Source organism: Pan troglodytes, chromosome 20 (assembly GCF_028858775.2).
Source record: "Pan troglodytes isolate AG18354 chromosome 20, NHGRI_mPanTro3-v2.0_pri, whole genome shotgun sequence".
Lineage (NCBI taxonomy): Eukaryota > Metazoa > Chordata > Mammalia > Primates > Hominidae > Pan > Pan troglodytes.
Window position 1 is genome coordinate 35,855,609 of NC_072418.2, and position 17,837 is coordinate 35,873,445.

Genomic DNA, 17,837 nt, shown 5'->3' on the forward strand with positions numbered 1-17,837 from the left:
GAGAGCCAAGATCACACCACTGCACTCCAGTCTGGGTGACAGAGCAAGACCCTGTCTCAAAAACAAACAAAAAAAACATCAAAATATTGGCTACAGAACCAGTCGTTTTTTTTCGTTTTTTTAAACCTAAGAGATCTATCCTGTAAGGACCAGTCTTGTAAAATATCATTTTTTCAAATAAATTCTCTATAAACTTGCTTTCTTCTTGCTTTTCAAAAGTAGATCTCTTTCTAACCATGTAGGTTGTATGTTGATAATGACTCTATCTTTTTTTTTTTTTTTTTTTTTTGAGATGGAGTTTCGCTCTTGTTGCCCAGGCTAGAGTGCAATGGCGCAATCTTGGCTCACCGCAACCTCAGCCTCCTGGGTTCCAGTAATTCTCCAGCCTCAGCCTTCCCAAGTAGCTGGGATTATAGGCATGCGCCACCACGCCGGGCTAATTTTGTATTTTTAGTAGAGACGGGGTTTCTCCATGTTGGTCTTACTTTTAAGGTGGTAAAGTGCAGAAGGCAGGGAGGTTCGTGCTTAGCTGAGAGAGCTTATAATGCATGCATGAGATCATAACTGCTGGAGGAAAAAATGTGGGCCAGCAATCCTTTACCAGCTCCCAAAGGTGGCAACAGGATGTGTCCCAAGGTGTTTTCTTTTTTGGTCTGGCTTCTTTCATTTGGCAAAATTATTTTAAGATGCATCCACCTTTGTTGTTGTTGCCAAGTCCTCTTCCATTGTGTGGATATACTACAGTGTATTTACCCATTAACTCGTTGATGGATATTTGGGTTGTGGCCATAGGCCCCTTACAGATATTTATGTACAAGTCTTCCTGTGGATCTGTGCTTTCATTTCTCTCGAGCATTACCTAGGAGTCAAACTTTTGGATCATATTGTAGGTCTTAAGAAGCTGCCATATTGTTTTCCAAAGTGGTGGACTATTTTACCTTCCCATCAGCAATGAGAGTTCTAGTTCCTCCATGTCACTTGTGTAAACATTCGGCTAAGTGTGCAGTGGCACCTCATTGTGGTTTAAATTTGCGTTTCCCTAATGATGGTTTTATATGCTTATTTGCAATCTTCAGACTTTGATGAAGCAGACATTCAGATTGTTTGCCCATATTTTAATTGTGTTGTTTTCGTTTTATTGAGTTTTGAGAGTTCCTTATATATTCTGGATACATGTCATCCGGATACTTGATTTTAAAAGAATTTTGCCTCATCTCTTTATTCTCTTGAAGAACAGAAATTTAAAATTTTGAGCAAATCCAATGTAACAGTCTTTCCTTTGATGGTTCGTGTTTTGTCTCCGTCCTCCCACCAGGCTTTTGCCTGGCCAGGTAGTTTTAGTGCTACAGTGCGTATGTCCAAGAAGACATCTCATGTGTTTCACACAGATGCTTGCTGTTTTTCCTCATCAGGATTGGTGGGAAGTATTTGGTTTACCAGAGCAGGAGTCAAATCTGTTTCTCTCAGATTATGTTCTGTAAAATAATTTCTCTGAAGATAGAACTTTGGGGTTAAGTTTGGAATATTTCGTTTAAAATCGCTTGACTATATTTGTCTTATTAGTCATGAAATGTTTAAAATTTTACAGGTTTGTGTTAATGATGATCTTGTTGCAAAGAACTATGCTTGTTATATGTCACCTACAAAGAATAAAAACCTTGATTATTTAGAAAAACCAAGATTGAATATAAAATCAACACCCTCCTTCAATAAACTCAATCCAGCACTTACACTCTGGCCAATGTTTTTGCAAGGAAAAGATGTTCAAGGAATGGAAGGTGAGTAGATTCTCATCATATCAATTTCCCTTACATTGTTTTATTAATAATCTTAGTGTATAGAAGATATAAGTTGTACAGACTTTTCCCCACATGGAGACAGACTTGGACTCTGTTTAAAGTTTAATCCTGATGAGGCTGTGACACATTGTAAGGTCTTAAAGTGTTACAGTTTGTGTTTATGAGACCAGGAAAAAAACTGCCCTCGATTTCTCTTTTTTTTTGAGACGGAGTCTCGGTCTGTAACCCAGGCTGGAGTGCAGTGGCGTGATCTCGGCTCACTGCAAGCTCCTCTCCCCGGGTTCACACCATTCTCCTGCCTCAGCCTCCCGAGTAGCTGGGACTACAGGCGCCTGCCACTATGCCCGGCTAATTTTTTTGTATTTTTAGTAGAGACAGGGTTTCACCATGTCAGCCAGGATGGTCTCAATCTCCCGACCTCATGATCCGCCTGTCTCAGCCTCCCAAAGTGCTGGGATTACAGGCGTGACACCGCACCCGGCCTCAATTTCTTATTAACATTGAGTTATGTTGTTAGAAGTCCAAATGTTTGCAGTTTAGAGATACTAACAAAACAAATTTTGAATATTTAGACTTTAGACACCTTTAAAAAAAAGAGCTATTTATCACAAATAACCCTTAGCATAAAAATATAAGAGCTAGTCACGGATTGTGGAAATAATTTCCGATGTTTCTGTCCACATCCAGTTTTTAGTCCCCTCACCTTATGTCCCCTAGTCAGGTTTCCTGTAACCTCAGAGCAAAAGCAAGAGCAGAAGTAATGTACTAACGAGTTCACATTTTTATTTTGGGCTTTATTTCATGCTTTAATTCTGAAATTTATTCTTTCTATCAGATTCACATGGTGTAAATTTTCCGGCACAATCTCTGCAACATACATGGTGCAAGGGTATTGTCGGTGACCTCAGGCCAACAGCCACAGCACAGGGTGAGTTCTGCTAATGTGGTTTATTTCATAGGCAGCATGAAAAAAGTATTCTTAGCTTTTTAAAGATTAGAAAGGTTGTCTAGAAAGGCCATGGTAATTCTTTCTCTTTTCTTAATTTAATGTAACCAATTTGTGATGTAGATCCTGAAAGAGTTCATGTGTCCTGCATTTCATACTTAGAAATTTTACTGTCACGTAAAGAACATAACAGGCACCAGTTCATGTGCAGGACTGATTTATTCCAGCCTAGCCATCGACCAGTAATCACTGTCTGTCCCTAGAGTGTACATATGTGTTTATTACTGATTTTTCACTTAGGCAACAGGATGCATAAAAATAGGGAAGATATGCTTATGAGGGCAGAAATACGTAGTTTTTAATTCCAGTCTTCAAGATATTTAATGAATTGGAATTGCTGGGTGAGGGTGAAATTTTTCAGCCCCTTTGATGACTGGCTCGCCCTCTGTGGTGGTCTCTCCACCATTTCCCTCTTATGCTGGATGTGTGTCCAGGAAGGCCTCACTTCATGTCTTGGATAGGTTCTTGGAAACTGACTTTAAGTGAAACAATGTTATAACGAAACAACCTTGAGCAAAGCAACTTAATTTGAGGGCCTGCTGTACTTTGTTTCCCTTAAATCCGTGGTTTCCAAGAACCTACTGATGAGTCAAGTGAGGACTTACTGATACCTGTGGGTGTAATATTTCATGTGTATCCATAGTAAACCACAACTACATTAAAGCTTTAGCCAACTAAAATATTTCCTGTACTTCAGATTATTTTCAATTACTTTGGTAATGTTGCTTATCATAGAGAAAGAAAGATACAAAGGGTTTTTCTCAGCCACTTTGCCAACTAGGGTCCTCCTTGGCTGGCAGTGCCCACCCCGTCCCCGACCTGGGCCTCGCTCAGCCCTGGGCCTGGCCGCTGGAGGCTCCCTACCTACTTGGCCCATCTGTGCTATAGATTGTATCCGCATTTGGCAGTTCCCAAGCTCTTGTCCTGCGTCCAAGAAGAATAAGGTTATGCTGACAGAAGGGTGAGGATGGGCAGAGAAGAATTTCATGGAGCGATGGAATAGCTCTCAGTGTAACCTCATTCTTCTTGGATGGGTGGTTTCTCTCTCAGTGTGGCCGGGCTGGCACTTTTTATGGACTCAGAATGGGGAGTGCCTGCTGATTGGTTAGTGAGTATGCAAAAAAGGTTAAAGCAAACACACCACTCAAAGGTGGGTATGGCAGTGTAGAAAACCAACTAGGAAAGGGTTGGTGCATATGAAATAAGTGAAAGGTAGATATCAATCAGAGGAAAAAATGCCAAACGGAAAGACAGTTTCTCAATCCAGTCTGTGTATTACCCGAGACTTGTAGCTAGGCTTTAAACTGGTTTCTGCTTGAAAATTGGGTTTCACCAGGGACCCACCCCATCTCGCTAGGCATTTGACTGCCTTTTGCTGCTATCAATAGCCCAAATTGTAAAAACCTGTCATCTCACTAACTGCTTTTTAAAATTGTAGAGTCAGGGCCAGGTGCAGTGGCTCACACCTGTAATCCCAGCACCTTGGGAGGTCAAGGCTGGCAGATCACTTGATGCTGGCAGTTCAAGACCAGCCTGGCCAATATGGTGAAACCCCGTCTCTACTAAAACTACAAAAATTAGGTGGATGTGGTTGCACATGCCTGTAGTCCCAGCTACTCGGGAGGCTGAGGCAGGAGAATTGCTTGAACTGGGAGGTGGAGGTTGCAGTGAGCCAAGATTATGTCATTGCACTCCAGCCTGGATGACAGAGTGAGACTCTGTCTCAGAAAACAAAATAAAATAAAATTGTAGGCTGGGCACGGTGGCTCATGCCTGTAATCCTAGCACTTTGGGAGACCGACACAGGTGGATCACCTGAGATCAGGAGTTTGAGACCAGCCTGGCCAACATGGTGAAACCCCGTCTCTACTAAAAATACAAAAATTAGCCAGGCATGGTGGCGTGTGCCTGTAGTCCCAGCTATTCAAGAACTTATTTGCTGCATGATGAAATGAGAAACTAGGATGTAAAAAGGAGGAGTGAACCCTGTAGACTCTTTTGCATTGAAGGTAAGGGTGGCAACACAGTGTAGAGAGAACAAGCTTGGGGCTAGAAGCCAGGAGACATGTGTTCTAATCCTGGGTCTACCACTGGCTTGGTGGGAGCCTCAACCTTCCAAGAGCCTGCAACTGCCCATATGTACACAGAGGGGAGGTAGGGGTAGACTAGAAGGCCCCTGGAGTTCTAGCATGTCTCAGTCTGGGAATTTTTTTTTTTTTGAGACGGGGTCTTGCTCGGTTGCCCAGGCTTGATTGCAGTAGTGTGATCACAGCTCACTGCAGCCTCAACCTCCTGGCCTCAAAGGAGGCTGCGGCAGGAGAATCACTTGAACCCAGGAGGCAGAGGTTTCAGTGAACCAAGATTGTGCCACTGCACTCCAGCCTGGGTGAGTGAGACTCCGGCTGAAAAATAAACACAATAAAATAAAATATTATAGAGCCTTTCTTTCCAAAGTTTTCCAGACGGTATTTATAAAATTTTTATTTCACAGAAATGGGGTTCTACTATACATACCTCTTTGTAATGTATTTTACTTAGTATGTGGCTGAATTCCCTTTCTAGGTCAAATATATCCGGTATAATGTGTTTAAGGACATAAACTCTGATGTGAGACTGCCAGGGTGTCAGGCCGCTTCCTTCTCTGGGACATGGGATGTCATCCCCATCCCCCTGGGAGTTGCTGAACTGGGCCATCGTGCAGCGTGCTTGGCTCAGCGCCTGGCCTGTGGCAGCCTCAGCGCATGTGGCCCCTGCCCCAGATTCTGATATGCCTCTTGTAGGGGGTCCCCAGGTGAGAATTACAGCAGAAGGTAGCACCTGTTGTTGATGGGCATGTATTCTTTCCATTTATATTCTTTTTCCATTGGAGGAATAAAAATACCAGGCACTACATCATCATGTTTAATTATTGCGTGGCTTTCCATCGCTTGATATGTCAAAATTATTTTCAGGAGTCCCAGCTTGCTGGCCAGAAATTGTTTCCTGCTTATTACAATCAGTACTGGAATGAACTATGCTTATCTTTGAAAAGGAAAAGGTTATGGTGAACAACAACAAAAAAGATAATGTGAGGTGTAACTGAATTGGCATGTAAAAAACAGAATTATTAGATGTTACTTTTCTAAGTATAGATTTCCCTTTCCTTTAATTATTGTGAGAAGGTACTTCAGTTATATTTCAGTTAGTTTTTGGTGTTTCTCTTTGAAGTTGCCTAATATTTTTGAGAATCAAAGTATAATACTTGGCTAATACTTGATTAAACAATCACATATTACAGAAGGGCTACAGTGAAAAATAATTTTTTTATTTGCAACCTCTTCTTACCCCAGGATGTCCCCTAGAGATAAACTCACTTTTTAAAGTTGTTTATTTTGGTATTATCTCCAGATTTTAAAATAATTGTGTATATTTTACTATTACTAGGCTTCTTCACTTTAGACATTGTCTTGATTTCTAGGGAGATTCACTCTCGTGCCCCTAACCCACATTCATTCATTCATCAGATATTTATGAAGCCCTCACTGTCAGGTGCTTTTCTAGGGATTCTTAGGAGGGAAACAAAGTCTGTGCTTCCATAGAGTTTACATCCATCTTCTCAATAAATTTTTTATTTTACAATAATCACAAACTTACAGAAAAGTTGGAGAGTATTACAAAGAACTTTTTTCCCAAACCATTTGAGAATAAGTTGCTAACCTGATTCCCCAATACTTGAGTTTTTCCTAGAAAGAACGACATTCTCAAAAATATCCACAATGCAATCATCAGAGTGTGAAGATTAACACTGATATATTGTGATCATATAACTCCCAGGCACCATTCAGTTTTTGCTGGTTATCAAAGAGACGTCGTTCAGCATCACTTGTTGCATTTAGAGAAGACGTTTCTTGTTTTTGTTTTGTTTTGTTTTGTTTTTGAGACGGAGTCTCACTCTGTCTCCCAGGCTGGAGTGCAGTGGCACATCTCAGCTCACTGCAAGCTCCACCTCCCAGGTTCACACTATTCTCCTGCCTCAGCCTCCCAAGTAGCTGGGACTACAGGCGCCCGCCACCAAGCCCAGCTAATTTTTTATTTTTTTATTTTTTTTTATTTTTAGTAGAGACGAGGTTTCACCGTGTTAGCCAGGATGGTCTCGATCTCCTGACCTTGTGATCCGCCCGCCTCGGCCTCCCAAAGTGCTGGGATTACAGGCGTGAGCTACTGCGCCTGGCCGAGAACACGTTTCTTTAGTCTTTCCTCTGGAACATTTCCTGGGTCTCCTTGATTTTCATGACCTTGCACTTTGGAAGATTACAGACCTATTATTTTGTAGAATGTGTTCTGGATTTTTGTCATTCTAATAGGGGTGTAGTGGAATATCATTATTTTAATTTGCATTTCTCTAATGACATAGGATGTGAGCATCTTTTCATATGCTTATTTGCTGTTGGTATATCTTCTCAGATGAGATATCTCTTCAGGAGTTCCTTATTTATTTATTTATTTAGAGATGGAGTCTTGCGCTGTCACCTAGGCTGGAGTGCAGTGGTGTGATCTCAGCTCATGGCAACCTCTGCCTCCCGGGTTCCAGCCTCCTGCCTCAGCCCCGCGAGTAGCTGGGATTACAGGTGCCCGCCACCATGCCTGGCTAATTTTTGTATTTTTAGTAGAGACAGGGTTTCACCACGTTGGCCAGGCTGGTCTTGAACTCATGAGCTCAAGTGATCCACCCACCTCAAATGATCCGCCTGCCTCGGCCTCCCAAAGTGCTGGGATTACAGGCATGAGCCACCCACCATGTCCGGCAAGGATTTGGCTATTTTAAATTGACTTTTTTGTCCTCTTATTGTTGAGTTTTAGGAGTCCTTTGTACATTTTGGATAACAATCGTTTTTTTACGTGTGTCCTTTGCAAACATTTCCTCCTAGTGTGTGGCTTGTCTCTCATTCTCTTGACAATATCTTTCACAGAGCAGAAATGTTTAGTTTTAATGAAGTCCAGCTGATCAGTTGCTTCTTTCATGGATTGTGCCTTTGGTGTTGTCTCTAAAAAGACATCGCCATACTCAGGGTCATCTAGGTTTTCTCCTATGTTATTTTCTAGGAGTTTTGTATTTTGCATTTTTCATTTAGATCCATTTGAGTTGATTTTTGTGAAGGGTGTAAGGTCTGTGTCTAGAGTCATTTTTCTGCATGTGGATGTTGAGTTGTTCCAGCACCATTTGTTGAAAAGAGAAGGTTGGGAGTTTTATTAGAGAAATCTTACATATTGTTTTGAAAGGAAGCTCATTGACGCTAGAGAAGTTTTTGGGAGCTGGCAAGCTCTGATTGGTAGGTAATGGCGGTAGGTAAAACTAGTCTTAAAGTCGTGGCAGGTTATTTCAGCAGCTACCAGGTAAAACGGGTGTTGGGATTCTAGCAGTGCACCTCAACAGCGGGGCCAAGAAGGTGCTCTGTGCCTCGAGTACTTTTCCTCTGGCCCCTCGACTCTGATTTAGTTGGAGATGAAAGAATGACCTAGTTTGTATAATTAACTTTCACAGGACCATTGGGTTTAAAGTGATTATTTATATATAGTCATGTGTTGCTTACTGATGGACTATGTTCTGAGAAACACATCATTAGGTGATTTTGGTGTGCAAACATCATAGGGTGTACTTACCCAACCTACGTGGTGCAGCCTACTACACATATAGGCAATATGGTATAGCCTATGGCTCCTAGGCCACAAACCTGTACAGTATGTTACTGTATTGAATGCTGTAGGCAGCTGTAACACAATGGTAACTATTTGTGTTATCTAAACGAATTTAAACATAGAAAAGATAGTGATTATGCTATGATGTTGCTAGGCAATAGGAATTTTTCATCTTCATTAAAATCTTATGAGACCACCATCATATATGTGGTCTATTGCTGATGGAAGGTTGGCATACGGCATGTGACTGGAGTTGGATTACTGTCTGCCATGTTTATTACTGTATTTGATTTATTACCCTTGTTTTTTTGTTCTTCTTTTGACTTTGCTCTTTTTCTACCACTTGTGATTTTAATTGGGCATTTTGATACCATATAAATGGTAGGAGGGGTGGAAAGAGGGAAATAAATGTCTAGAGCCCTGTGATTAGACTCAGTCTTCTAGGGAGCCTGTACCTTTGGGCTGCACGCTTCTCAGGTGCCCCTCAGCGTCCCTCACTTCTCACCTTATGTGGGACAGGATGGCTGGAAGGGACTGAGTTGTGTTATTTTCCTCCCCCACCAGAAGGTTAAATCGGGCTGTATTTCCCTTCCTCTAGGTTAGATAGGTTCTGATAAACTCTAGTAGTTTAGGCTCTGGTTCAATAGTTTCTCCTGAGGTCAGGCCCTTTTGGGAAGGAACAGCACGCCCTTTATATTTCCAAGTAGTTACTTTTCCCCTCTTCCTGTCGAAGCACAAGGTTTTCCTGTGGTATTCACTGTGAGAACCTGCTAGAGCTCCAGGAGGCAGAACTCACAGAAGTGTGGCACCCAGCCCCTGACCCCGGAGTTTTAACTAGCGGAGGTGTCCACGCTGACCCTCCAGCAAATTGTCAGTTTACAGTTCAGGTTTCCCTCCTCACTCCTGGTCCCATAGAAGTTTCTTCTGGGTTTCTGCCCCTGTCCGTTCTGAGTCTCTCTGTCCACCTGTCAGTCTCTCCAGTGCTGGGGCAACAGTTTGCCCTGTGACCTCACTTTGATGGACCTAGGAAGAGTTCCTGATTTTTCAGTGTGTTCAGCTTTTTACTTGTTGTTAGGATAGAGTGATAACCATCAAGCTTTTTACACGCTCGACTGGAAACTGGAAATTACACTAAAATTTAAAGTGTAAGATTGGCAAATCTTGGAGATTCTAATTGCTTTTCTTTTTTTACTTGTATTGTCTATCTTTTTTTTTTTTTTTTTTTTGAGATGGAGTCTCACCCTGTTGCCCAGGCTGGAGTGCAGTGGCACAATCTCAGCTTACTGCAAGCTCCGCCTCCCAGGTTCACACCATTCTTCTGCCTCAGCCTCCTGAGTAGCTGGGACTACAGGCGCCTGCCACCACACCTGGCTAATTTTTTGTATTTTTAGTAGAGACGGGGTTTCACCGTGTTAGCCAGGATGGTCTAGATCCCCTGGCTTCGTGATCTGCCCACCTCAGCCTCCTAAAGTGCTGGGATTACAGGCGTGAGCCACCATGCCTGGCTATATTGTCCATCTTCATTGACTCCTTAAGTTGTTCCAGATTCTCATTTATGGAACCCTATATCTGTGTGATTTGAATCTTTTAATATCTATTGAGACTCCTATTATGATTCAGGTATGATCTCTCTTGGAAAATATTCTGTGTCCACCTTAGAAAAATAGGTGCTTTGCTGTTGTTGGGTAGAATGTTATAGAAATCTTAATTAGGTCATACTGGTTGATAGCATTGTTCAAATCTTCTTTATCTTTATTGATTTTCCATTCACTGTTCTGGCAATTATTGAGAAAGACGTTTTGAAATAGCCAACTATAATTGTCTTGTTTTCTCTTTCCAGTTCTGTCAGTTTTTCCTTCATGTATTTTGAAGGTCTGTTATTTAGGTGCATAAAGGCTTAGAATTTTTATGTCCTTTAGGCATGGGCAAGGACTTCATGTTTAAAACACCAAAAGCAATGGCAACAAAAGCCAAAATTAACAAATGGGATCTAATTAAACTAAAGAGCTTCTGCACAGCAAAAGAAACTACCATCAGAGTGAACAGGCAACCTACAGAATGGGAGAAAATTTTTGCAATCTACTCATCTGACAAAGGGCTAATATCCAGAATCTACAATGAACTCAAACAAATTTACAAGAAAAAAACAAACAACCCCATCAGCAAGTGGGCAAAGGATATGAACAGACACTTCTCAAAAGAAGACATTTATGCAGCCAAAAGACACATGAAAAAATGCTCATCATCGCTGGCCATCAGAGAAATGCAAATCAAAACCACAATGAGATACCATCTCACACCAGTTAGAATGGCAATCATTAAAAAGTCAGGAAACAACAGGTGCTGGAGAGGATGTGGAGAAACAGGAACACTTTTACACTGTTGGTGGGACTGTAAACTAGTTCAACCATTGTGGAAGTCAGTGTGGCGATTCCCCAGGGATCTAGAACTAGAAATACCATTTGACCCAGCCATCCCATTACTGAGTATATACCCAAAGGATTATAAATCATACTGCTATAAAGACACATGCACACATATGTTTATTGCGGCACTATTCACAATAGCAAATACTTGGAACCAACCCAAATGTCCAAAAATGATAGACTGGATTAAGAAAATGTGGCACATATACACCATGGAATACTACGCAGCCATAAAAAGGATGAGTTCAGGTGCTTTGTAGGGACATGGATGAAGCTGGAAACCATCATTCTCAGCAAACTATCGCCAGGACAAAAAACCAAACACCACATGTTCTCACTCATAGGTGGGAAGTGAACAATGGGAACACTTGGACACAGGAAGGGGAACATCACACACCGGGGGCCTGTTGTGGGGTGGGGGTCGGGGGGAGGGATAACATTAGGAGATATACCTAATGTTAAATGACAAGTTAATGGGTGCAGCACACCAACATGGCACATGTATACATATGTAACAAACCTGCACATTGTGCACATGTACCCTAAAACTTAAAGTATAATTTTTAAAAAAAAGAGCAGCTGAAAAAAAAAAAGAATTTTTATGTCCTCATGATGAATTGATTCCTCAGTCATTGTTAAATGGCTCTCTTTATCCCAGATAGTATTCTTTGCTCTGAAATCTACCTTAATATTAATATAGCTTATCTAGATTTATTTTGGTTAATATTAGCATAGTATATCTTTTTATGTCCTTTTAGTTTTAACCTATTTGTGCCTTTATATTTGAAGGGGAGTTCTTGTAGGGAGCATATAGTTGTGTCCAATCTGTCAATCTCTGTCTTTTAATTGGAGTATTTAAATCATTTCTATTTAGTGCTATTTATTTAAAATTTTTTGTCATTTAAAATTTTTGTGGGCACATAGTAGGTATGTATATTTATGGGGTACATGAGATATTTTGATACAGGTATGCAATGTGAAATAAGCACATCATGGAGAATGGGATATTCATTCTCTGAAGCTTTATTGTTTGCATTACAAACAATCCAGTTACATCTTTAAGTTATTTAAGACTTACAGTCACCCTGTTGTGCTATCACATAGTAGGTCTTACTCTTTCTAATATAATGTAATGTATTGATGTTGTTGGCTCTTAATCTAGCATCTTGCTATTAGTTTTCTGTTTGTCTCATCTGGTTTTTGTTCCCTTTACCCTATTTTTTTGCTTTCTTTTGGATTAAGCACCTTTTGTGTTCCATTTTAATTCCTTTGTTAGCTTATTAGCCATAATTTTTTTTTTTGAGACAGAGTCTCGCTCTGTCATTCAGGCTGGAGTGCGGTGGTGCAATCTTGGCTCACTACACCCTCTGCCTCCTGGGTTCTAGTGATTCTCCTGCCTTAGTCTCCCGAGTAGCTGGGACTACAAGCATGCACCACCACGCCCGGCTAGTTTTTGTATTTTTAGTAGAGACGGGGTTTCACTATGTTGGCCAGGCTGGTCTCGAACTCCTGACCTTAAGTGATCCGCTGGCCTCAGCCTCCCAAAATGCTGGGATTACAGGCACGAACCACCATGCCTGGTCAGCTATAATTTTTTGTTTTGTATGTTTAGTGGTTGCTTTAGGGTTTAGAGTAAACATCTTTACTCCTCATAGTCTACCTTCAAGCAGTATTACGCACTTCATGGATAGCATGAGGAACTTAACAGCAGTCTCCTTCCATTTCCTCCCTCCTGGCCTTTGTGCAAGTGTTTTCATGCATTTTATTTATTTATTTATTTATTTATTTTTGAGACGGAGTTTTGCTCTTATTGCCCAGGCTGTAGTGCAGTGGCGCCATCTCAGCTCACTGCAGCCTCCACCTCCTGGGTTCAAGCGATTCTCCTGCCTCAGCCTCCTGAGTAGCTGGGATTACAGGTGTGCACCACTATGCCCGGCTAATTTTTGTATTTTTAGTAGAGATGGGGTTTCATCGTGTTGGTCAGGCTGGTCTGGAACTCCTGACCTCAGATGATCCACCCGACTCGGCCTCCCAAAGTGCTGGGATTACAGGCATGAGCCACTGCGCCCAGACTGTTGTCATGCATTTTAATTCTACATATATTAGAAACCCCACAATAATTCATCATTTTTTATTAAGTAGTCAATTCTTTCTTTTTTTGAAAGAAGAAAGAAGTTGAATTTTCTAACATGTCATAAGCGTGCAGGCAGGTCATCAGAGTCTGTGCTGTTTCTGTCTTGTTGGCCTTGCCATCCTGAAGGTTTTGCCGCCATCCTCCTATTCAATTTATTTATCACTGTATCTCCCTTCCAGCTAGCTGGGGGGCAGGGAGAAGAGGTGAAGGGGGTACAACTCAGAGGTTGCACATGGTGCTTTCTCTCTCATTTCTTTGGCCAGAATGTTCTTGTGCAGCCATGCTTAGTGGGAGATGAAGGTCTGGGAGAGGTTGTCCTCCTTTTGGATTGCCAGGCTCCCACTAAGAATCAGGGGTTCTGTTACTTCAGAGTTAGAAAACTGCAGCCATGGGCCAAATCTGGTCTACCACCTATTTTTGTACTACCTGTAAGCTAAAAATGATTTTTCCATTTTTAAATAGTTGAAAAAATCCAGAGAGAAAGAATATTTTGTGACACATTAAAATTATATGAAATTGAAATCTCAGTAGTTACAAATAAAGTTTTACTGAACATAGCTGGACTCATTTTCTTACATATTGTATACAGCTGCTTTTGCACTGTCAGAGCTGAGTTGAGTGGCCGCGCCCCAGGCCACCTGTCCCACAATCCCACAAAGCCTGCAGTATTTACCAGCTGGTGCTTTGCAGAAGGAGTTTGCTGACCCTGATCTGGAGCAAGGACTGAATGATATTCCAGGATAACTAACAGACCCTGCCACACTCCCCAGCACAGAGACTTCAGATTTTGTGTGTCCCTATAAATTTTAATTCTCTTTTAAAGAGATTTTTAAGATAAGAATATATGTTTTTATATTTCCCTTCATATTTATCATTTCTGGTGGTGGTCTTTATTCTTTTTTTTTTTTTTTTTCTTTTCAGAGACAGGGTGTTGCACTGTTGCCCAAGCTGGAGTGCAGTGGTGTGATCATGACTCACTGAAGCCTCAAACACCTCAGCCTCCCGAGTTGCAGGGACTAGGCTCACACCACCATGCCTGGCTAATTTTCAAATTTTATTTAGAGACAGGTTTTCATTATGTTGGTCAAGCTGGTCTCAAACTCCTGACCTCAGGTAATCTGCCCGCCTCGGCCTTCCAAAGTGCTGGGATTACAGGTGTGAGCCATTGCACGCTGAGACCTTTCTTTGGCTTACTTTGCTTGGATGGAGCACATCCGTACCCTAAGGGCAGGGTATGGGAGCTGTTTCTCAGCTCTTGAGCCCTGTTACTCTCATTGCAATGGCAGAGGTGGCTTTCTGGATTGCGGATCAATTTCCTCATTACTTATGACACTGCACATATTTTCATGTTCCTTTTGGCAATTCGTCTGTTCTCCTTTGTGAAATTCCTGTTTACGTGTTTTCTTATAATAAGCTTTGAGAGTTTTTATTTTTTATGGAGACAGAGTCTCCCTATGCTGGCCAGGCTGGTCTCAAACACCTGGCCTCAAGCAGTCCTCCTGCCTCAGCCTCCCGAAGTGCTGGGATTATAGGTGCAAGCCACTGTGCCTGGCTGAGTTTTTAAAATATATTCTGGAGATGTCATTTGTATTATAGATAAATTTCCTTCTAGTCTGTGGCTTTTCATTTTCTTAATGGTATTTTTCAGAGGAGAAGTTTTTGATTTTTGGTAAAGTCTAGCTAATCCTTTTTCTTTTAGGATTTTATGTCCTATTTAAGAAATCTTTGCTTTCTCTATATTTTCTACTTTTGGCTTTTACATTTAATTCTAGGATCCATCTCAAGTTAGTGATGTGAGGTAAGGGTCAGGATTTGGTTTTGTTTTTTCCATGTGGGCATCCAGTTGTTCCACTACATATTATTTTGTATTTGTGGAGCTGCATCTTCAAGGTGGATTCCTGGAAGAAGGGTTTCTGGTCAAAGAATGGTTTTATCTCTGTTGCCAGGTGCTGTGGGTCCTGTATCATCTGGGAGTCTCATGGGAATCTAGGAGACTGCCTGTTTGCCCATAGCCTCACCAGCAGAGTTTCAAGTTTTTGGATCTTTTTCAGTTTGCAGTGAGAAATAGTATCTTAGATGAGTTTGCATTTGCATTTCTCTTATTATGAGTGCCACTTATGATTCTTTAAGAAGTCACATACATTAATTGTGATTTTTTTTTTTTTGAGACAGAGTTTTGCTCTCATTGCCCAGGCTAGAGTGCAATGGCACGATCTCAGCTCACCACAACCTCCGCCTCCCGGATTCAAGTGATTCTCCTGCTTCAGCCTCCCGAGCAGCTTGGATTACAGGCATGCGCCACCACACCTGGCTAATTTTGTATTTTTAGTAGAGACGGGGTTTGTCCATGTTGATCAGGCTGGTCTCGAACTCCCGACCTCAGGTGATCCACCCGCCTCAGCCTCCCAAACTGTTGGGATTATAGGCATGAGCCACTGTGCCCAGCCTTGTTGTGATTTAATATATATTTGGACGTCTTTTCATCATCTCATTTTGTGGGTGTGTGTTCTTTTTTTTTTTTTTTTTTAAGACAGTCTCGCTCTGTCACCCAGGCTGGAGTGCAGTGGCTCACTGCGGGCAGTGAGATCATGGCTGACTGCAGCCTCTGCCTCCCAACTTTAAGCAATTCTCCCACCTCAGCCTCCCAAGTAACTGGGATTAAAGGCACGCACCACCATGCCCAGCTAATTTTTGTATTTTTAGTAGAGACAGGGTTTCACCATGTTGGCTGGGCTGGTCTTGAACTCCTGACCTCAAGTGATCCACCTGCCTTGGGCTCCCAAAGTGTTGGGATTACAGGCGTGAACCACCACTCCTGGCCTCTTTTTGTGTTTTCTATTGACCATAATTTTCCTTTCTATTTTCTTTATTATTTTCTGCCTCCTCTTGAATTGACCATTTTCCCCCTCTTCCTTTTTTACTCTTATATATATTGTATTTCATTTCTCTGAGCCTTAAATTTTTTATATAGCTATACTTTCTAATGAAGTTTCAAGGTCATCATTGTCTGTCCTCACATCAAGAACGTCACATTTTCTTTTCTAAACTCCTCTTTTCATTTCTGTTCTGTTTTCTAAAATTTTAATTTAACTTGTTTTGTAAATACATTTTGCACTCAGTTTTTCTTTTAAGTTCTTTGGAGTGGAATTGCTTGGGTTCGAATCCCAGATCTGTTCTTTATTAGCTGAAATAAACATGGGCAAGTTATTTCACCTTTCTGTGCTTGCTTTTCCTAATCTGAAAAGGGGGAAATAATTGTGCCCATAGAGAAATCACATGGAATTCAATAACGCACATGGTACCTATCACATAGAATTGAATCAGTTAATTCATATAAAGCATTTAGAATAGTTCTTGATATAAGTACTAAGTAGATGTTGATTATATAATTAATATTATTGTACTACTGGTTTATTTTTCTCATTCCCCAAATATATACTTCGTAGTTCTTTAAGTAGGGAGGTGTCTTTGTTCACGTTGCTGTAAAGGAATACCTGAGACAATAATTTAGCAAGAAAAGAGGTTTATTTGGCTCACAGTTGTGCAAGCTGTATAAGAAGCATAGAGCTGGCATCTGCTTGTGGTGAGGCCTCAGGAAGCTTCCAATCATGGCAGAAGGGGAACAGGAGCTGCATGTCACCTGTCAAGAGAGGAAGAGAGAAAGTGGAGGGAGTGCTAGGCTATTTATTTATTTAGATTTTTTGAGATGGAGTCACACTCTGTCACCCAGGCTGGAGTGCAGTGGCACAGTCTCAGTTCACTGCAACCTCCACTTCCCAGGTTCAAGTGATTCTCCTGCCTCAGCCTCCCAAGTAGCTGGGACTACAGGTGTGCGTCACCATGCCTGGATAACTTTCATATCCAGGATTTCACCATGTTCAGCAGGCTGGTCTTGAACTCCTGACCTCAAGTGATCCACCCACCTCAGCCTCCCTAAGTGCCGGGTTTACAGGCATGCTGTTGCACTTGGCCTGTTTGGTTTCATAAATACTATTACTTCTTTTATTTCTTGGATATTTTAATTCAGTTTATTTGAAAGTCCTTTTCAGACAGATGTTTTATCTTCATATCGTCAGATGTGGATATTTCTCTCCCAATCTCCTTTTTTTTTTTTTTTTTTTTAAACTCTTTATGATGGCATTGAACTACTTTGCGGACTTAGTGATTTTTGTTTGCGAGCTTATCTTGCATGAACATTTCTCTCTCTTGGCGAATTTTAACTACCACCTCCACTCCTGGTTCCAGAGTTTATCTTCTTGGCTAAAAGGTTAATTACCTGATAATGTAATTCCAAACCAGAAGACCACATGACATGCAGACTTGGGTTCCAAATTACTTTAAAGAAGGGTTAGGGCATTTTATAATATTTCACATTTCTAGTGCTGCTGCTTATTTCAATGAGTTATTTAATAGGTGAAAGGCGTATCTTGTCATTTCAATTTGTGTTCCTTTTATTAATAGTAGGACACTTTTCTAGAATTGCCTCTGTATTTCCCTCATAAATGATTGCCGGGTAAAACAACAGCCATTTTATAATGCTCATGGGTTCTGTGGTCAGGAATTCGGAATGGGCATGGCAGGAGGGTTTGCCTTTATTCCACACTGTCCAGGGCCTCAGACAGGGAGACGTGAGGGCTGGCATTAACTAAGTGGGGGCAGTGATCTGAGTACTCAGGCACGTTCTGGTAGTTGATGCTGGCTTTTGGCTGGGACCTCAGCTGGGACTCTTGTCCGAAATGCCCTGGTATCCTTTCCATGTGGCTGCTTCCCCACAGCGTCATGGCTGGGCTTCAAAT

General features: G+C 41.5%; 1 protein-coding gene across 3 annotated transcripts in view; it reads left to right on the plus strand.

Annotated features, from left to right (window-relative positions):
- Window positions 1–17,837, plus strand: part of TDRD12 (tudor domain containing 12) — a 112,914-nt gene that overhangs the window by 37,705 nt on the left and 57,372 nt on the right. For all 3 annotated transcript variants that reach the window (XM_063801476.1, XM_063801475.1, XM_024351152.3), the window contains exons 7-8: window positions 1,589–1,778; window positions 2,635–2,727. In XM_063801476.1, the coding sequence (XP_063657546.1) occupies window positions 1,589–1,778; window positions 2,635–2,727 (283 nt within the window). The remainder of the gene's footprint in view (window positions 1–1,588; window positions 1,779–2,634; window positions 2,728–17,837) is intronic.